This window comes from Kogia breviceps, chromosome 2 (genome assembly GCF_026419965.1).
Source record: "Kogia breviceps isolate mKogBre1 chromosome 2, mKogBre1 haplotype 1, whole genome shotgun sequence".
In the NCBI taxonomy this organism is placed as follows: Eukaryota; Metazoa; Chordata; class Mammalia; order Artiodactyla; family Physeteridae; genus Kogia; species Kogia breviceps.
In genome coordinates, this window is record NC_081311.1 from 171170035 (window position 1) to 171192783 (window position 22749).

Below are 22749 nucleotides of genomic sequence, written 5' to 3' on the forward strand. Positions count from 1 at the left end.
GTTTTGTATCAAAAAAGTACTATGTAGACTCACGTGCTTCATGATGTCAGATGACCAAATGTCTTGATAATTATGTAGCAAGTCTCTAGAGATGTTGACAAGTCTATATCTTACTGTATGGTGGATGCATGCTTTCTACAGTTTGAGGAATGCTTCCTGTTGTGAAATAGGATAACTTTCAATACATATGTGTTGGTGTATGTTGATTTTTCTTGTTCAAAGTCTTTTCATATACTCTGGAAGCTTTCAAACTATAATTTAAAGCAAGACAGCTTCTGTGGATTTATGGAGTCATTTTCTCTTTGGCTAAAGCCCTCCATGGTCACAGACCACTAGATTGAAAAAGGCAGCCGAACCTGTCCAAAGACCAGCATAAATTTTCAATGGTAGGGAAAACGGTTCCTGCTTATTAACGTAGAGAGAATATAGTATTTGGCAGCTACATATAAATGATGTTTTTCCCCTTTGAGTTAGAAGCAAGACTATTAGAGATGTGTGATATTTGACTCACATTTGTCAAGTTTAGCTACATTAGTTGAGGATAATTTGCATGTTATATCATGTGCTTACTCTAGACTTCCATTTGGATTTGACTAGATAAGTGGGCTCACCCTTGCCAAAAAGCTCTCAGTTATGGACACATTTAAGACAATTTTTCCCCAGCACACAGGGTCTGAACATGAACATTAAAAAAAAAAAAGAGAGCCAAAAAAAAAAAAAAGGATGCTGTCGTCTCCCCAGACTCTGACCCAGTACTCCAGTATTTATGTCATGGGGTTTTCTAAGTGCAGTGGCATTCTCCGTTGGTTGCTTGCTTCCACATTCCATTTATCTTCTTGTTTCATAGAAATTATGAATTTTAGTCCAATAAAAATAGGGCTTTTTCTTTTGGTGATTCATTATTGGAAACCATTTTCACTGACTTTAAGGGCTTTGGGGAGGAAAACATGTTTAGCCTTGACAGATCTTGGTATTTTTCCATGTCTCACAGGAACCTTTCCAAGTCTTTTTTTCCATAAAAACAAAATAAATTATAAGAATGGAGTCTTTCTAAACTAAAGTTGATTAACTGTACTGGCTTTCTAGAGTACTTTCTGAGAAATGCTGTACAGCATTTCCAGTCATGAAACTTGTGTGAAAGGATAATAACAGAAGGCAGCGTCTTCATTTCATTTCATCCAAAGATGCTCTTATGAAATACAGTTTTTGCAAGCAGTTTATATTTGGAGTTATGTTTTGTTAGCAAAGTCGGTTATATTTCTATGGATGGCAATTATTTTTCCTAATCCTAATGTCAATACCCTATGAGTAGCAACTAGGTACAAAATGTAAGATAGATATTATGCTATAATTAGTAACTTCCCAATCCTCATCTTTTAATCCTCTTTTAATTTTTCATTTGATGCTTATCACTTGACATGGTGATATACCTACTAATAACATTATATATCTTTTTATTTAATACATATATATTGTGTTGAAGAAAATGTCACATTTTTTAGATGTTAGTCTATTAAAGTATTATAAATCAAGTCTATCTTATTAGTCAAATATTCAGTCCAATATTGCTCTGGGGTGGGAATTGGTCTCTTTAAATTGACTTTGTGCATTTTTAATTAGACTATAGTTAAGGTATATTCTTACATTAGATACACACTTAGTCTCTAGATACTGGATATTATCCAGGATACAAATTGAGTTGGGTCTTAAAGGATGAATAGGGCTTTTGATCAATAATAAAAATAATGATAATTATAATAATAGCTAGGGCCTAGCATTAAAGGGACACTTTATTTTTCAGGGCTAGGCACTCCGATAAGTTGTATCTCATGTAATACAACAATTCGAAAGGTAGGTTCAGAATAATGAGGAGGTGCTGAAGTTTAACTGGCTTCTGATTCTGGCTTTATCACTTACTGGGCATATAATCCATCTAACCTTTCAGTATCCCCAATTTTGAAGAAATTAATGGTAACTACCTCTAGGGGTGGTATGAAAAATACGTGAGATAACACAGTCTGATACTCTGTGTTTAAACATGATAAGTGCCCAGTAGATGTTAGCTGCTCTCCTTCTCCTTATTGTATAGATAGACAGAATGGTTGAGGCTCAGAGAAGCTATATAACTCCCCTACGTTTAGAAAGTGGTTGAGTCAGGATGTGAACTCACGCAGTCTGGCTCCAGAGTCTAGGTTTCAAACTACTATGGATTCTAGGGAAGCAATATATACAGAATGTTACTTGGATACATTTATATATTGTAATATGATTGCCATTGTAGTGATATTTATCACATTACATAATTATAGTGTTCTTTTGCATTTAAATGAAAAAACATTCGAGCATTTCCCTTTGATTTAAGCTACCTTCTAAGTCAGTATTGCATTTTCAGTGAAGAAATATGAGCTAGAAGTTCAAATGGAAGACTCTTTGAAGAATAGGGAGTTTATAGAAGAGGTCTCACCAGAAACATGTACGTGAGCATCCATCCCTCCAGCTTCCACCACAACACAGAGCCCAAGCACTGTAGTTCTATAAACTATGCCTTCTCACTGCTCTGGATTGATTTGACTCAAGGATTCTGACTCCAGCTAGTAAAGTTCACCAGGACTATAAACAGTTGTGTAATAATTGCCAAGGGGACTAGACATTGCATGTCTACTAGCCAGCATATATTCTCCCTGTTGAGGGAATAATGTGGGATATCAAATCAGAGTCCGATTACTTGGGGAAAATGAAACCAGAGTGAGTTTAGAAAGGCACATGATTCAAGCAGGGCCAACTTTATGGGTATGTGACCTGTGTAGTTGCTCGGGGCCCCATGCTTATTGCCGTCTTGGAATTCTTTAAATTTTTTGAACAAGGGCTCCACACTTTCATTGTGCACTTGCCTGCAGAAGTTATGTACTTGGTCCCAGATTCACGAGTTTAATGATACCACACTGTAATCCCCATGTCTCACCCATTTCACAATAAAGGTATCCCTACGAATGAGACTGTAAGTTTTTTCCTTAATCCAGTGGATCCCTTCAACTGGATAATACTTAAAATGACACTGCCAGTACGTTCGCCTCTGACACCATTTTCCTGACCTCTATTATTATCATATTGACATACCACTTCTTTAGCTTATTTATATAGTGAATTAAAGTTGTCCTGGGTATATATCTTTAAGTTGATTTTGTGTATTTATAAACAGACCTTTACATATTTATTTAAAAGATTATCTCTGAGAGAATTTTTGTTTCCTGACTCTTTAAGAAGTGCCCCATATGTTACTTCCATGTTGTAGATGAAATAAATGTCATTAAGCTTGAAATTTACTTGAAGATGGGATTAACTGGCAGAACAGATTGGATGATAGAATATAACAGAGAGTATGTTGGTAAGATAGAGAAATGTGGCTAGCAACCCAGTAGTCACTATGGCAATGTCAGCCGACCGATGACAATTATGCTTTTAAATGAACAATGAAAGGAAGACTTGGATGAGAGTTAAAGACATACATACATACTTTTTTTTTTTTTTTTTTTTCGCATTACTGTTAATAGGTCCTTTCTAGAGTTTTTAATCCTTGGCAAAACGAGGGACAGGGAGGCAGTTTACAGGGAAAGCAACAAACATGATTGATGGCTGGATAGTAGGTGATATAGAAGAAATGTTAAAAGATACAATAAAAATTTCTCTTGTCTGGGGGACAGAAAATAAGGGAATCGTAGAGTCTTCAAGTACATAAAAATTTTTTAAACAAATTTTGTTAATATATATTTTTTACATTTTAATACTCGATTAAATGTGTGTAATTTCAACATAGAGAATTTGCAGAAAATAACGACAGACATTTGGATTATAAAATCATTGAAATATTAAATTTTTTGTGATTTCTTTATTGTAATAGCTTTTGTCCATCTGTATTTGTTTAGAATATGAAGGATGATTTAAAAACCAGTCCCATCAGTCAAAACATTTCCCACCTGCTCTCTCTTAAGGGACTATCAAAGTAGTAAATTAAATGAAACCAATATTGTTTTACTACTTGTCCATCATAAAGTATTACTGGTTCCAGCTGAGTACCTCTTTACAAGGGACCTTTGAATATTTAAAAGAGGGTTTTAAGTGAATAGAATACCATGCAATGAAAAAAATTACATCATAAACAAAATTGAAAGGTAAATTCACAAAAAATAAATTTGCAAAGATAACAAAGACAAAATATACTTGGATAGCTTATTCATGTTGATGAGAAACAGCAGAAGCAAAATGAAAAGAAAGGCAAAGGATATGAACAGACAATCCATTATTGAAGAAACAAAAATAGCTTATAAAATTATTTTCAATAACACTAATAATCAAAAAATTGACTTTAAACAGGAGGATGTAATCTTGTCTGCAACTTCATCAATGACTGAGAAAGTGACAGTACTGTACAAAGATAATTTATATTTTCATGCCTCCAGAATGGCAGAATAAGCTAAATTATGATATGGCTAATTGTGTTATGAAATATTATTCAGTCATGAATTTTCTTCATTTTTTTGCAAACTAAAATTAGAGAAAATTGCTCACAAGAAAAACCTAAGTGAAAATATCAGAAAACGAAATTGTGTGTTATGTAATATGGCTCATGTAGTGTTAAGGCATACACACACACACACACACACACACACACACACACACACACTCACTCACTCACTCACTCTTAAAAAAAAAAAGACTGGAGGAAAAGCACCAACATTGTAACAGTAGTTTTCTGGGATTTGAGCTGATCCTTGTGTATCTTCTTTTCTGTGTTTTCAGAAGTCTTGTAACAACATCCTTTGAAGTTTTGTTCATATTCCCTCCCTTCCCCACCCCCAAGACACAAGCACACACCACATACACAGTTGAAATGCAATTATTGCGGACGGTTATAGCAACCTGGAATTTGGGGACCAGTCCTCATTTCAAAGCTTGCATCCCATTTTTGCCATGAGTAGGCTCAATCTGTTTTAATTTTTGATTTAGCAATTGTACTTTTTATGCCTACGGAATATGTTTTACATGTCTTAGAAAGGCCTTTTGCACTAAATTTAAAAATTTACAACTGACTCGCAAAGATCACCTTTCTACAATGAAAGACAAGACCTAGGATGCAGCTGCTCTCCGGAGTCACGTCCTGTGACTGTGAGCAAGGACCCCAGGCTTCGTCTTCAGGCCCCAATTAGTGAGGCATCATTCTCTGTGAGTGTAATATATCCACGATCATAATTACAAATCCTGACATTTAGAGGCTCCCAGAGTCAACACCCATCCCAGCAGGGTTGGCCACATTATCAGGAGTTAAGGAGATGTAGAGCAATTAGAAGCCAAAGGAAAAGGTTAGCTCTACCACTCAGAAGGAGGGCGTTCAGGAGCTAAACCCACCTGCTATGGCCGTGCTAATCTTTTTTAAATATCGGCTTTGAAGCCTTGTCATCCTTGACAAGGAGGATCTGAGTCTAAATGGACTGTTTAAGGGGAGTGCGTCCTCATCCCTCAGTCAGGCTGCATGCTGACCTTTCTGTCGTCTCCACCAGTTGCTTGTCTTATCTTGAAATCCCGGAGAAGATAGAACATCATTGGACCTGTCATGAGGTCAGTCAGCCGGTGCTCAGGCCAATTTGCTAAATGTGTCCATGCTAAAGAGTCTGTTCCTTCCCCAGCCTGATGAAATGTAGCACCAATTAATCACTGACTAATTTTGAGGGAGTTGTGACCTTGCTCATAATTGTAGTACATTCATTTACCTGGCTTTCGGGGTTCTCAGACCAGGAATATGAGGCCACCTCAGGGACATGTGAAGCTGCTGAAACTTGTGTTTGAGGCTACCAGGGTGACAGGCTCGGGGATACCTGCCACCGGCCAGCACTGACTTAGTTTACTTAGAATGTTCTGTATGGCTTGCAACCCCTAAAGATGTTGCATATAGCTCAAGTGCATGCCAAAGACATTCTTTGTCTGAAAATTTTAGTGATATAGTAAGGTCTCATTGTGTTTTCTATCAACCTATCAATTCTTTATTTGTCTTTAGAAGTTGGTGGCTTTGTCATTATTCTCCACGAAGGTTTATTCTCTGAGAGCTGTTGCTTTATCTTAAAAGCAGAAAGGTTTCTTTTTTTTTTCTTTTATGAAATAGACTGCTCTATTTGTAGCCAAGTCTCATAAATTAAAAGACTTGTCAAAATAAATGAATAGTATGTTTGTTATATTCATGACTTAAAATCACATTTGATTGCTTACTCATTAATCCACAAAATTAAGCAATACACCCTGGATTGCAGTCATTAGTACAAAATAAGCAGGGTTCTTCTAACAGTCAAATGTAATGGAGAACACTGTACAGTTGTGTTTGTTTCAAAACTAGGTATGTTAATGTGCAAATTTGTTTTACAATTTTAAAAGGTTTCCTCTGGAAGAAAAGCAATTGGTAAATGTAGTCCACCAGGAAACAGGATTGGGATTATGTACTAAGTGGATTTTAGGTGAACAAATTGTAAACTGCAGTTCTGGATTGAACCTCAAGGATGGGCAGGAGCTATTTTGTCCTGTACAGGAGCATGCCTGGTAATGAAGGTTACCTTTATTCCTATGTGCATTGAAAATTAGGACACAGGTGGTATCCACATAAAAGTGTAGACATCCATGTAAAAGAGGCTTTGCTCTTCCTCTCGGATGTAGCAGAGAACTCCAATCACTCATTTACCCGACCCCCTTCTACCTGCCAGGTACCGTACTAGGAGCTTGGAATATAAAGTCAATTGTACTTTAGTTCTCCCATCTTTAGAATGGGAATAATGGTGCTTTTCTCATAGGGTTTCTTGTGACTCTTAAATCATATACGTAAGCACTTTGAACAGTGCCGAGTGCATAATCAGCGCTATAAAATATTTGTTAAATATATTTTTAAATGATGTGACCCATGGTTTCAAGTAGCTTACAGTTTACTTTTAGACAGAGGCAAATAAATCAATGATCTTTGTGCTGTGTGACCAGTGATGACAGACACCTGGACAGGTTATTGTGGAAACACCACAGAGTATGGTGGAGAGAGCCTCATCTGGGAGGCTGGCACTTCATTTTGAAAGCCATAATAGATAATGAAGAGTTTTAAGCTGGAGCAAGACCATGCCAGATCTGTGTGATGGAAGACCACTCTAGCAGTAGTGTTATGGGTAAATGTCAGGGGACTGGAGGAATGGAACCCAGAAGTGGATTGGGGCTCTGGCAGTAGATAATGTGAGGACCTGGCCAGAGGTAGTGTGGCATTTCGTTGTAATGGGATAATTCCTGCAGAGAGAAATCACTCTTATATTACAGTGAGTTACTGCCTTCAAGGATCTATTGACATACCTCTGATGGCTGGGGGGTAGCACTGGGCCTCGGCTAAGAGATTGCCGAACTGAATTTCTGAGACAGTTATAGCTTTGGTTTGGTCAGAGGATAGAATTTGTAGGGAAAATGAAACTAAGCCAGTGAAATAATATTCAGTGTCAATGTTACATCATTGTAAATGTATATATGCTTTATAATTTACAAAATTATTTTCCCATATGCTATTTTATGTTTTCTGGTGTCAGATATACTTGTTTCAAATTGAATAGTCTTTCAAAAACGCAGATTAGGTGTGCACGATTTAGATAAGAATAACTTGAAGAAAAAGTCATTTGTGTGTGTATGTGTCCATGCGTTGTAAAACGACCTAACTTGTATCTTCGTTTCTAACACTGTACACTCTCCCAAGACGTTCAGCGCCCTTGGGATTGGATAAAATCAAGGAACCATCTACTGATATACTGGGTAAATGGCAAGCAAAGCCACCCAGTGGATTGGCCTCATCCCTGAAAATTTCCCAGCCAGTTTAACCCGAGTATCTTTGGCTTTCCTGTGGGTATATTATTTTTAATATGTGTAATTCAGAGACAGTGGAAATATTACTGATGCGTATACTGAATTTTTTATATTTCTGACATTTGTGTTACCCTGATGACTCTTAAAACTTTCTTCCGGTTTCTGTACCTGTTTACTTTTCCTTTAGCTGCCCCCGGGTGCCCTAGGATTAGGGTTTGGTGGCTGCCAGCTGACCTTCATTGAGACCCTTTGCCCAACCACTGCTGTGGAAGGTGAAGGGCACAGAGGAAAGGGCTCCTCAGGCTTCCTCTGTGTGTATTAGATAATGAGTTGTGAATGTTGTTTCATGAATGGTGAGCTATTATTACTAAGGAAAGTAAAGAATGCAGCAAAACAAACTCGAGATTCTCTTAAGTTTGTCAAGTGGTAACACCTCATCTTTGAAATTTTAATTCAAGGTAGTCAAAAGAAAAACATGATTCAGTATAACTTACTACATAATTAAAGGAAGCAAATGTATTTTTGGCTGAAATATGGGTGTTTTTTTAATAGGCATTTTTTATTATGGGACAATTTAGGCATCTTTAAAAAGTGATAAGGATAAAAGGGGTTCTTAGTACATTTGAATAAATCATGTTATTTTCTTTAGAATGCAGCTTAAAGCTTTAAAGTTTGTAAAGGTCCCTATTATCGATTTTCAGTTTGGAGAGGAAATGAAAATTGGTTTTATCTCATTTACTGAGTGTCGATTGAAGTTTCTGAGAAGCAGAGCTGTTACGTACTTGTTCTGGGGCTGATAGATCTGATGGTAGCATCTGATGAAGAGGCTAATGTGAGCCTGCTAATTTTTAAAATCCAGATTAAATGTTCTTAGCTGGCTGTCAAAATCCTTTGAAGGAAAAGGGTCCATTTTCAAACCTTTGTTTAAAGTGGCATAAAATTAGCTCAGTAGCCAATTGTTGTTTAGTTACAAGCAGATGCATACATTTAAATGAAATTCTGCAGTATTTCACTGTCTTCCCAAAGGTGATAATGTGCTTTCTCTACTTGTGAAATTGTTGTAATTTCACAGTCTTACTTAGATTTAATTGTGTTTATTAAGATTTGAGACAAATGATTCCAGCTTTATTTTGTAGGATACTGTTTTTTTTTTCTTTGTCTTTTAATTCTATTTGATAGTTGTTGCTAACATGGAATATGTATGAAACAGTAAAAAAAAAATATGGCAAATAAGCCTTTCTTAGTAGTAAGTTAGTTCACTTGACATGTAATTAAAATGGAGCCACATATTTCTCAGTGTAATTGCTAATCCCCAAAAGGTACTTTTATAAATGCAGTTTATTATGTTCTATGAGCATTTGGATCATTCTTTTTTATTCTCTATGTAGACTAAAGATAATAGCATCAGATTATAAAAACTCAGGCTGTAAAAGTGACAGAATGTTACAGGCTGACGACGAAGCAAACCACATCTTGAATATTGAGGGACTCTACAATAAATGTACTTGGTGGCACTTATTATTAAAATATTTACTTGTCAGTATAGAAAGTAAAGGCATTGCTATATTGCTTCGAGCTATGGTAAAAATAGAACAGACAGCACAAACCACGTATTGCTCGGTGGAAGAATGGCACTGCATGTCTGAAGGTTGTGTGTTCTTGTGTGATGAAGAGCAAGGAAAAGAGAAAAACAAAAATTACCTATTTGATGTGTTTGATCTTGGTACTTTCTGTGTTCCTCTGTCAATCCTGTGATGAAGAGATTAAAGAGAAGCAAAGTAAAAACAGAATAGGGATAAACCAGTCAAGTGGGACTCGGTCCAGGAGCCGGGGAATGCTAGCTATGGGGAGGAAAAGGAATTAACATTTACCCTTCCGTTGTGTACCAGGCTCTGTGCTAAGCATTTAGGCATGTTAGGAATATTATCAACGACATTAATATTCTGCCTCCACCCCACTCACCCCCAGCACACACCCATGCACACACACTCACACCTTTACCTTGTTTGAGTATAAAAATAGGTCTGAGTCCTTGAAGAGATATTGATGATGTGAAATTGTGAAGAGCACTGGCTCTTTTGATCAAGTCTGTTATTCCGGGTTATGGATTTTGTAAATTATCCAAAGCTCTTTTATTTCTTTTTGATCTTTGAGGTGGTGGTTGTTGACTTGTACATTATTTTGACCTTTACAAGGTAAATACGAAAAAAAAGATTGAACTATTCTTTAAAATAAAGCTTTTGCATTATGTATTTTCTAGGTAAATTCTAAATAATTTCAGATGTTCCTTCCTAATACCCCCTGGGGAAGGAGTAGTCAGGGGGTACTTGTAGTTACCAAACTAACGCCTGATCTTTGAATTGGAAACACCATCAGCATCGGCAATTGAGATATAGTTATTGAAAATAATTTGTACATACCACATTAATGTACCTGTTTTCTTCAGTTCTTTTTAGGAAGTAGGTATTTTCCTGAGAAATACACTCCACCTTGACCTCTCAAATAGAGGTACAAAACACATGAGGTCATTGCTTTAATTTTATTGACAGTTAAAGAGAAAATCTTTTCATGTTAAATCAAACATGGGAAGCTGGTAGAATGTAAAATTGACATGAATTTGTAAAATAAAAGCTGAATGCTTCAATTTTGAGTTTATGGCATGTCAATTCAAGCTGTGCTTCCACTCAGTTATTCACATTTGTTTTTAAGCTACTTCTGGGGACACATCCAGAAGCTTCACACCAGGTACATCAAAGTGGCCGATTGGAAGAAAGCAAGCAAGGGGGTGTCTGGGGCCAAGCTGCTAACCCTGCCCATCTCTCCATCCACCATCCACCCTAGTTCAACTCTTCCACTCCTTCAGAAACCAAATCAACAGATTGTCCCTTTCAAAAATGAGCTGGAGGGCTTCCCTGGTGGCGCAGTGGTTGAGAATCCGCCTGCCGATGCAGGAGACACGGGTTCGTGCCCTGGTCCGGGAGGATCCCACATGCCGCGGAGCAACTAAGCCCGTGAGCCATGGCCGCTGAGCCTGTGCGTCGGGAGCCTGTGCTCCACAACGGGAGAGGCCACAACAGTGAGAGGCCCGCGTACCGCAAAAAAAAAAAAAAAAAAAAAAAAAAGAGCTGGAAAAGAAAACGAAAACACATAATCTCCATTTCAAGAGCAGAAGCCATTTCCGCGCCCCCCCCCCACCCCGGTGTTGAATCGAAAGTGAGGAACTTCTCCCCCCATAATAACAAAACAGAAGCAACAATAATAATGATGATGATGTATTGAGTGTCTTATAGGTTTATATTGGTCATTTATACTCATTCATTGAAAAAATTCTAGTGTTTTAAAAACACATGAAAAATCTAGCTATCTTTAATTGCTATGTTAGGTTTCATATCCTTTTTTGCCTCTTTTCACTTGTTTTATTTCAACAAATATATGTTGGGTGCCTACCATGTCTAATTCACTGTTCTAGGGATACAGCAAACAACAAAATTGACAAAAATCATTGTCTTCTTGGAGCTTATAATCTAGTATACTTTCCTAGGGAGTTTTACAGGGAGGACAGGCAAGTAAATAAGACAAATAAGAAAAAAAACATAGCATTGAGTGGTGACAAATACTATAAAGAAAAATGAAGGGAGTATGACAAGTGAGGGCAGGGGAGAGGCGACATTTCAGCTGAGATCGTGCGGCCAGTGAAAGGCTGGCACTTGAGAAAAATGTGCGGGATCGAGGAGCAAGCCATGCAGGTACCTGGTGGAAGACTGTGTCAGGCAGAACAGCAAATGTAAAGACAGGGAGGGACAAAGAAGAGAGCATAGCTGGATAGAATCCTGAGAACAAGGGAGAAAATCATCAGGACATGAGGTCAGAACCTTCACTGGGAGCCCATTACCATACAGGGCATTGCAAGGATTTGGGCTTTATTCTAAGAGAGGTGGAAAGGTATTACAGGGGTCTGATCAGAGGAGAGATGCGATCCGCCTTAGGTTTCAGCAAGATCACACAGGCTGTTGTGTTGAAAGTGGATTGAAAGGGAGCCTGGGTGGAAACAAGGAGCCCAGTCACAAAGCCCTTGCAGTAACCCATGGGAGAGGAGGCTGTGGTAGCTGGGTCCAAGGAGCTGACAGTGGAGGGGGTAAGAAGTGGTCAAGCTCTGGTTATATTTTGACATTTATTAACCAATTGGATGTGTGTGCGGTGTGTGAGAGATGGGGAGAAAGGGAAGGAAAGAGAGATTGAGGATTACTATAAGTCTTTTGGCTTGAGCAACTAGAAGGATAGGTTGCCATTAATTAGGGATGTAAAAAGATTATGGAAAGAGCTTTGGAAGGTCAGTGTTTCCGTTTCTGACACGATAGGTTAGGCAATTGACCATGTGAGCCTGGATTTCAGGAAGAAGCTCTGGGTTGGAGATTGAAGTATGGAATTTATCAGCACATACTTAAATCTTTGCCATGAGACAAATTCAGTCACAACACAAATTTAGAGGTATTCACTTTAACGTTTTTAGAGATCAGTGAAAGGAAACTTAATGGAGGGGCCAGGGATCTGAGGACAAAACTGAGCGAATGTGGTGTTCTGGAAGGTAAGTGAAGAAAACCATTTAAGGAGGAAGCAGTGACCAACTGTGCCCTAAAATCAAGCCAGAGACGCGACTTTGAATTTAGCACTGTGGAGATTGTTTTTGGTCTTGATAAGCGTGGTTTCAGTGGAAGAGAGGGGTGAGAGGGGTGAGAGCCTGGCTAGAGGGGCCTCCGGAAAGAATAGGAGGACGGACATTGGAAACTGTTCTATGGAGAGCTTTCACATTTGGCTTTAGCTGGAAGGTGGGAAATGGGGTGGTATCAGTAGGGGTGAGTCTTGAGAAGGTTGTTTTGGTTTTGGTTTCGGTTTTTTGATGAGCAAGTGAATAGCATATTTGTAAACTGACCTACCTGTATCTGTGGATTAGATGCCTAAATGCTGATAGAGATCTGTGGGGATGGGAGTTTTGATTGGAAGTAAAGTCTGTTTGAACAGATCATTTTGGATCATGTGGTCTTAGGAAAATGTCACTGCTGTACTGGGTGACATGAAAATTCTGGCAACACAGAAGGAGAACAGAAGGGGCACCAGAAGATGGATAGGACAGCAGAAGAGGAAGGCATCCAAATCAAATATTGCCTATTTGCATTTTGCATAAAGTTGAGGTTACCGCAGTCCCTAAGGTGTCCGTGGAAAATCTCCCACATGCCACCAAAGTTTAGTCTAAATGGAACCTTAACAGAAAACTTTTTATAAAGATATAACTCTTTTTTTTTTTTTTTTTTTTTAAATGTTGAACTCATCGCTGTGGGAAAGGTAATTTTGAATGGGTTTAAAGGTGGAGTAAGGACATTTTCATACACTGGACACTTTGGAAATCAGTCTGCCTTCTGTTGAGGGATTAGAACAGTGGTTTATGTTAATTACATATCTCTGTAACACTCTCCACCAGGAACTGTGTCACCAGTAATGTAGGTGTTCTGATGAATCAAGTAATCCTGCTAACAGAGACCTACAACATAGGGTTTAAATAAATTATCAGTGTTGACGCAAGTGTAAGTCTGGATATATTGTAGATGTTGAGATGAAGACCGGATGAAGAGTCTCTTATCAGCCAGCACCTGTGGTACCAGTGGCTTTGTCTGGGCGCCACAGATTCAGGAGCTGGTTCTCTTCTTTCCAGGAGTAGAGATGTTATTATACTTATACTTCTGAGTGATATTCTTTTTCTCTTTTCGCCATTATTTCAGGCACATAGGATATACTAAGACTTAAGGATGTAGCAAGAGGGAAAATTTACACAAAACTGTTTGTAGTACCAGTATAATAAGCCACTTTGCCTTGTTGATTTTAGTATATTAAGATAAATGTTACAAGTATGTGTTAGAATTTACCAATATGTAAAATTGAAATTATGTCACAGGAATAGTGATGAAAATAACACTTCTATCATATTTTAAAAGTTGATTTTGTTTTCCTTTTCAGGATTTAAAGTGTTAAACTCTTCATTTTGGCCAGATGATTAGAAAGATATAGTTCTCCTGATTATTTTTATACTAGAATAATCTTTCATTATTAATCCATTTATGTCTTATCTCAAATTGGTTCATCAGTGCTGCCAATTAAAAATAGAAAATGTATGTGCTCAATTTCAAGAATTAAAAATAATGCCTTGGGAGTAGCATTTCTTTCCGTGGTGAGAGGATTGTTGGATTTTCCAATTAAAGAAGTCTCCATACTGGAAATGAGTAGTCAATTATGAAGGTTATTTTTGAATAGCCAATTTGCATATCCCTAATTGTATTCATTTCTTTTGAAAGACTGAACTTGGAATTTATGATGTTTTGATTGGTTAACCCTGCACTGGTGTTATTAAGACTACTGCCAACAAGGTTCCCCTATGAATGGTGCTTTGAGTGCCTTTCCTAAGTAAATGTTTGAATGATAAGTAGGTTTGTTTTATTTAATGAATGAAAATATCTGAAAATTTACTAGCAGTTTTCTAAATTTGCACTCACTGCACTTTATTGGATTGACAGTAACAGCCCTGAACTGCCTACTGCGCTCATATTTGGACTTTTCCACATCAGCTGATGAGAGCCATTGGAAGTTACTATCGTGATGCTGTCTGCTGGCCAAAAACGCAAATTCAGCGGGGCTGCCTCTGCCATTCATACAGCGGTGTTTGCCCAATTACTTGATTATTTTATTATATGTTGCCCCTATTTTAAGGAAAATGACTTGGAGATGGACAGTTAAACGTTTTCGTTTTTTTGTTTTTTGTGGTACGCGGGCCTCTCACTGTTGTGGCCTCTCCCGTCGCGGAGCACAGGCTCCGGACGCGCAGGCTCAGCGGCCACGGCTCACGGGCCCAGCCGCTCCGCGGCACGTGGGATCTTCCCGGACCGGGGCACGCACCCGCGTCCCCTGCATCGGCAGGCCGATTCTCAACCACTGCGCCACCAGGGAAGCCCCCTAAAAGTTTTTATATTAATGACGAGAAGCATAGTTCTCATCTGAAATAAAATTGAGATGAAGGGAATAATTTAAAAATCTGAGGTTTAGTGTCTTTGGACTTAAACCAGTCAACATGGAGTTAGTCTTGAAGGAAAATAACGAAAGTACAGGCAGGAATACAAATGGGATATCTATGTGTACAAGATAAACACAGATTGTGTGTAAATATACACATGTATGTATGGTTCTACTTATTATGATTGTCTGAAAGGCAGTTACAGTTAGGGATTTTTATCGTCTTTACCTCTCTAAAACTGGAATGTCCTCTTCTACCATGTAAGTCTATTGTTCAAATCCTGCATATTCAACTTCCCTGTTTGGCAACACTCTTGAATGAAAGAGATACTGAAGTCCTTTTAGGCATATGAGAAAAGGTGGTGAGGGGAGGTGGCGGCCATTTCATTCCTTCCAGAGGGTTAACCAAAATTGGATCTCTATTTCAGGAATACACAAACAAGCCATTAATTATTTCCTGGCCATGGCACTTTTAGGAATAATATTGAAGTAAGAGTTGTGCTACAGTAACATTAAAGTTTTCAGTTTTAAGAGGTCTTTTTTTGTGTGTGTGTGGTACGCGGGCCTCTCACTGCCGTGGCCTCTCCCGCTGCGGAGCACAGGTTCCGGACGCGCAGGCTCAGCGGCCATGGCTCACGGGCCCAGCCGCTCCGCGGCACGTGGGATCTTCCCGGACCGGGGCACGAACCCGTATCCCCTGCATCGGCAGGCGGACTCTCAACCACTGCGCCACCAGGGAGCCCTAAGAGGTCATTTTAAAAAAAAAAACAGATAAAGATCACAATCAGCTAGATACAGGGTCCATGTGATATGCATGTTCTACAAAGTAATTAGTGCTGTTGGATTTGTTTGTAGCTGATTGCTGTGTTTGACGAACAAGAACCACTCCACAAGATCGAGAGCCCCAGTGGAAACCCCGCAGGCCGGCAGAGCCCAGATGCTTTTGAGACGGAAGTGGCTGCCCAACTGGCTGCATTTAAACCAGTTGGTGGGGAAATTGAAGTAACCCCTTCTGCTCTGAAATTAGGTAGGTGTATTATTTTAGCAGTATGCTTTTCACCTGGTTGAAAGACCTCATCTTGCTGGCGATGAGTTTCTTTTACTTTATGACTTACCCTGTTAGTGTTTGCCTTTAAAAAAGTAAACCTGGTTTGTCTTTCTCTAAATTATTTTTTTTACTTAGATCTTTGCAGCTGCTGATGCTCAGGCAATAGATGCAGTTTTTTCTTGAATTGCAGGTGAATCTGAATTGCATATCCTTGAAGTTACTGGGGAGGAGTTGGACTGTAAATGATGAGCTTCATCTGTAGCATATGAGGACTGCTTAAAATTTTAAAAAAGTCCCTGAAAAAAGTCACTTGGAAAAAGCTAAGGGTTATCAAGGAATCCAGGCTAGAAATAAAAGGTCACTTTCTGTTTTAGCCACCTTTTTCTTCTCCACAAATTGTATAACTCAGAGTTTGGGGGAAACATTTTGAAGTTAGTTTCTAATTCTGTCCTACTGATTTATTCCAACCTGGTGATTTTGCTCAGAATTCCCTTTTGTTATATTTGTTTTGAAGGTGTTGGTAGAAAGAGAAAATAAACATTCTTCTAAAGTTTTAGTGAATTTATGACTCCAAGATAAATAATGTCAGTTATTGGTGATAACTCTTAAAGATAATTTTAGGTCAGTTTAACAGCATAAAGTTTTGAAAATCCACTAATATTTTGGTAATTAAAACCATTTTTTATTCCCGTTGAATGTATGCATACATTTTGAGGCAGCTCTAAGTGCCAGTTATAGGTTACTTCTCAAGCTAGAACAGAGGGGTTTTTTCCACTTTGCAAAGGGAATCTTATTTTTTTTTTTTTTTTTTTTTTTTTTTTTGCGGTATGCGGACCTCTCACTGCTGTGGCCTCTCCCGTTGCGGAGCACAGGCTCCGGACGCGCAGGCCTAGCGGCCATGGCTCACGGGCTTAGTTGCTCCGCGGCATGTGGGATCTTCCCGGACCAGGGCACGAACCCGTGACCCCTGCATCGGCAGGCGGATTCTCAACCACTGCGCCACCAGGGAAGCCCCTTATTTTTTTTAAGCAAAACATATGCTTAAAATTGTAAAAATTTTACATAGTATAATTTTTGCCATTTGAAACAAAATACATTATAAAGTTTATTTTACATGCCACAATACTGAATATCTATATTTTGTACTAATTTTCTGGAAAGCATCTACAGTGCCCCTTTTAAAATAAACCAAGTGGAAATTAATGACCCATCATCTTCATAATTTCTCTCTATCTTTTGGAAACCAAGCTAGCAGAGCAGTTCTGCTGGAACTCGGTCGTTGGAGGACTTTGTGGCAGCTTCTCTTCATGTGGAGTGAAGTTTGTGGCTTCGGCAACCTCACAGCCCTATCATTCATTTGCATAATGGATGCTTTTTTATCCATTATGCAAATAGTATGGGAGGAAAATTAGGCAATAAGGGAGGACGAAAGGAGAAAATTGCTCTTGCTTGTTTTAATATTCTATTTATAAGCAAGCACTGTGGTCTTCAAAAGGCTGAACCTCAGAGTACCCCTGTGCCTGGGAATTTGTTTTTTCACCTTTTCTCAGGGAAAAAAGTTTGTTTTTCTTTAGCTTTTTCAGCTTTTGTTGAACCATCTGAACACTATAACGTTCAGTGTAGGCAGAAAAGTAAGCTGAGGTTCCCCATCTTTGAAGGTGGACTTTCTGCTCCTTCAATACTGATTTTGGGTCAGACATAGATAGGAAATAATATTTATTCAGTGGTGACTATAGGCCAGGCACAGAACTCAAGGCAGCACGCTGCGTATTCTAAATCCTGTACTCCTAACAATTCATTTAAGCCTCGTGATACTTAGTTGGGTTCTGTTATCTCCCTAATTTAAGAGATGAGGAAACAGGCATAGAGCAGTTAAATAACTCCTCCAAAGTCACATCGCTGTTAGGTGGTGAACTTAGGATTTCAACCCTTGCTAGCTAGCTCCAGTGTCAGGAACAATTTTTCTGTGCTGTCTTTCATGTGCTCTTTGTAAAATAATACAGTGATATCATTTTCCTGAGAGTCATTTTGTGAATATACATCAAACCCTGAAAAGGCTTAACTCCTTGGTTTCAAATCCCATTTCACCTAGTGTCACAGATGAACTGGTGAGATTGGCCAGCCTTCACTATCTGGTGGTCAGTGTTGCCTTCCAGCCATGCAGTCTGAAACCGTGGCATTATATCCTGTTCCTTCCTTTTCCTTCCATCATCCACAGTTTCTTCAGCCTTCATGTCCATGACCATTGAAGCAGGCCAGAGCTGTCCCATCTGTCAGACTACTACAGAGGCCTCAAACTGACCTCTTTCTTTACAGGGCCTGCTTTCCCCAATCTCTGGTTCTGCCAGGTCTACCTTTCGTAAGTCACAAAGCTGATTATGCAACTCGCCTGCTCAGCAACTTCCGGTGGCTTCCCACTGCGAGGAGAACCATGTCCAAACTAATTAGCGAGCTGATGCAGACAGTTCCTAGGAATTAGATGGAGGTATTTGGGCAGGGATGAAGGATGAAGAAATCATCTCTTACCTACTCTCATGGTTCTATCAAACTCAGTACTTTACATTTCTGGAACTTTAAAAGCAAAGAAAAAAAATATTTATTGAGTTTCTCAGACAGAGGAATTAAAGACAGAAGCAAAGCCACCAGCTTTGGTATCTGCCCATTCTGTTTTCCTTTCATTGCCCTCAGGGCAGGGTGTGGTCATGGCTTGGGCACACAGGGATGGAGGGATATGCCTGGCAGCAGATGCAGTATCCATGAATGGCTCTTCTGGGCGGTGACCTGGTTGTGCTGCCAGGCCCACCCTGAGACCTTGTTTAGATGAAGAACGGGAGGGGGTAGTCAGAGGAGGAGTAGCATGTGTGTTCCAGCGATTCTTCATCACAGGGGGCATGTAAAATGCCAAGCCCCAGCCCATCCTCTCTGCTCCCCACTCAGCTCTCAGAGGCCACTGGAACTGGGTCTACTTCTCATGAGACTCATCAGCCCAGGCTGGTACAACACACGCGGGGCTGATTCTCCCTGGTTTTCTCGCTCTGGAGAGCCGTCCAAGACGATGGGGAATTTAACCATTCTCGGTTCGCGTGCTTATCTTACTTAAGGAGACACAATTTAACAGATCCTGGGAATCAAGACGTTCTTACCATTAGGTCACGTTAATCACCAAAAGTGTAGGTTTTACTGATACTGAAATAAAAATGCACTCAACATTCAGTATAATTTTTGTATCTTTCTCCAGTACAACTAAGTCCTCCTCAGTATCCTGTTAAAACCCGAGAGCCTTCCACCACCAGCCCCCCGCCCACATACATGCAGACAGTGGCTGGGCCCACCTCTTTTTTCTTTATCTTCCAAGATGAAACACTTACACACAGAATATGCAGGAAGTTCGTATTCAGGGGCTCTTCATGATCTGTCCCCTTCTTGTCTGCCCACTTTTATTACGAGCCTCTCTTCCACAGTCCCCTTAACCTGCAGCTACCACAAGCCACTTGGCATTCCCTAAATTTGCTACTTTCTTTCAAACCTCTGTGTCTTTGTAGTTAGTGTTCCCTTCACCTGGCTCACCCCTTTGCCTCTTTTCTACTTGGTGAAATGTCATGCACCTTGTAAACTCAAGCTCAAAGATGCCCTTGTTTGTGAAACCTTGTCCAAATCTTCAAGATAGTACGGTAAGTGTACCATAAATGCATTTCTTAATTCTTCAACAACGAAGGGATACAAAGGTGAAGAAATTTTCTACTGACCAAAAGGGATTCATAGTTTTGCACCCTGTAAGCTAATGGGGTATATATATTTTTACATTTGTAAGATGAATTTTATTTTATTTTTAAAATTTTTAAAATTTATTTATTTATTTTGTGGTACGCGGGCCTCTCACTGTTGTGGCCTCTCCCGTTGCGGAGCACAGGCTCCGGACGCGCAGGCTCAGCGGCCATGGCTCACGGGCCCAGCCGCTCCGCGGCATGTGGGATCTTCCCGGACCAGGGCACGAACCCGCGTCCCCTGCATGGGCAGGCGGATTCTCAACCACTGCGCCACCAGGGAAGCCCCTGTAAGATGAATTTTAAATCAACTGGGCAAACACATAATTCCATCTTCATTCATCTAAATTATTTCCTACCATTTAATTTTGTAATGGATTTTCTAATGTAATGATAGACGACTAAGCCTTGACTCAGCCCTAACTAGCAAATCATTCTAACACTTCAAGATTATAATGTTTCTGTAGTTGGCCAGTACATACTACTGTGTAGACTAGAGATTGCTAACCTAAGAGCCTATTTAAAAGAAGAGACAGGGTAGAACAAACACCAGGTAGAATAGCCAAGAATCATATTCACACAGCCCATTTAGACTTTAAAATCACCTAGTTCAGGAGTTTTCCAGGTCTTCTTTGGTACTTCCTATGGTACTTCCTAACATGTTTTGGGATTTCAACAAATATTTGATTCTAGTTAATTAATAACGTTTATTGAACACTTAAATTGTAGATGCTATTTTAATTCATTCACACTCACTCTTTGTACACATAAGATTGATTATACTAGCAGGGAAGAAAGGGATGCAGAAGGCTGTCGAGTGAGCAATAGAGAATCCTAATACTGTTTAGAAGTCCTACAGCAAAGAAACCTACCTTCACTCAAAAGAATTGTTAGCACCTCTTAGAACAACTTCTGTGAAAAGCTGATCTGTTAATAGACAATTCCATAGGATTTCATAAGAGCAATTTTCTAGACAATTAACATTATTTTACAAGTGACCAAGTAAAAGCTTAGACTCAGTGTGTGTTGTGATGTCAAATAACTAGTTGGTTAAAGGAGTAGAATTGGAACCTGCATTTCTTGGCTTTCAGCTGCATGACATCTTTTGGATTAATTGTAGGTTTCAATTATCTGTACCTTTTAATACTATATGGAATAAAATGACACCTTATATCCTTTTGGAATGAGATAGAGTATAAATTAATAGGTATATACTATGAATAGTTGTAAATAAAAAGCTAATAAGGAAGTACCAGAAAATTAATACAGAGAAAATTTCTTTTAAATCCTTCTGTGTCAGAAATGAATTTGCTCCTATTTCTTCATCCCACGTGTATGCACACACATGCACTTACACGCATGTGTGTATGTTTGGGGGAAAATTGCACTGAAACAAACATGCTAATATTTGAGATACCTGGTAATTTTTCTCCTATATTGTGGATATTGTTGTACTTCTTGACATTTCAGGTATCTGCATGTAGAACCTTCTGTAAATAAGACAAATTAGTGAGGACACTTACTTTGATATTTGGAAGAATGAGAGTCCTTTAGCCTTTCTCCAACTAATCCTTATGCTGCCTTTATGATCAGTGGTAACTGACCTTCCGCTGTTCCCCAAAAGACTTCATGAGGCTTTAGTCCAAGATTGACCCAATCCTTGTCCCTTGAGAACCGATGATATGGAGCCAGTTCCAGACCTTACAGTATTTGATCTAGCTGTGTATCCAGACAAGTCATTTAACCTATAGCTATCACATTTTTCCAAACAAAGAATAAATCAGGACACATTTGGCATTCTATAGAAGTGAATATTCTGAACTGCGACCATACAGGTTACTTCCTTATGTGCCACTGCCATATCTCTCCCTGGGCCATAGTTTTCTCATCTATACTAGAGGCCTTTCTTGCTCTAATGGGCTATGATTTTCCCAGGAAAATTACATTAATTCTAAGCTGCATTTGAATCTGACCCCATGCCCCTGTCAATTTCCATCCTATGGCCCCAGTTAATTAGTAATTTTATTTTGAAACTTTTGGTAATTTTTCCTCAGTATTCTTGACTGAAATTTGCTATTTTGGGTTAAGGTTCCAGGAGAAAAGGTGTCTTTAGTTATAATTATTTAAGCAATGCAATTTAAACAGTGTATCAGGATAAAAAGTACTTTTAAGCTTCGTTGTTGCCACTCTTGTGATCTGTATTACCCAGATATAAAGCAATCTGATTAAAGTTTGGAGTTGAAATGGTATTAGCTTTATTCTCCTCTTGTGTGTTAAACTTTGAAGATGAGATACTTTCTGTTTGAAAGTGATTCTTGTTTTTGAGACTTGAAAGCTGAAAGGTGCCTCAGATGCTTTATTGTTTCCATGTGTGTTTGTGCTTCGTCAAAACTGAAAGGAAAATTATGATTGTATGTTTGTTATAATATAATTATTTTCAAAACATTGAGTTCTCCTCTCTTTATTTTCAGTAGTTCCCAGATCATATGGTATAGCCATAGATTAGTGTTAGAAATTGTGACCATTTTCTATCTGATTTTGACTAATTTACTGAATAAGGGAAACATGTGGGATCGTTTGTCTGAATTTTTAAAGAAACCAAATCCCTTTATGGCGCGGATCTTTGGGAAAAAAATAAAGCAGGGGGAAGTTTATTCCTTTAATTAGGCTGCAGTGTGTAAGTAGCTGCTGTGCCCATAATGTGAGTTTAAGTATTGGCATCTGATCCTAGACAAACACAGTCACACCACACACATAGCAGAACGAAAGCTCAGGGCTGGGCCAGGCTTCTGGCGGAGTCTTTGAATTCTGACTACAAAGCACCCAAGCCTGTGAGGGTTCCTTGTTACTGGAAGCTCTCTGCTGTGGGCAGTGAAACCCCAAGTTGAAATGACCAGGGAACTGAGGTCATTTGCTTGGATGAATCCATAAGTCATCATTTGGTCATTGAGTTTCATCCTATTTGTTTCCTATTGAGTCTGATTATTCAAAAGTTAACAGCTATAGAATCGTTTT

General features: G+C 38.9%; 1 protein-coding gene across 4 annotated transcripts in view; it reads left to right on the top strand.

Annotated features, from left to right (window-relative positions):
- PARD3B (par-3 family cell polarity regulator beta) overlaps window positions 1-22749 on the top strand; it is a 1061783-nt gene that overhangs the window by 380214 nt on the left and 658820 nt on the right. For 3 of the 4 annotated variants that reach the window (XM_059054028.2, XM_067026649.1, XM_067026650.1), the window contains exon 3: window positions 15778-15949. The exons of the other annotated variant lie outside the window; for it this stretch is intronic. In XM_059054028.2, the coding sequence (XP_058910011.1) occupies window positions 15778-15949 (172 nt within the window). The remainder of the gene's footprint in view (window positions 1-15777; window positions 15950-22749) is intronic. 4 annotated transcript variants of the gene reach the window in all.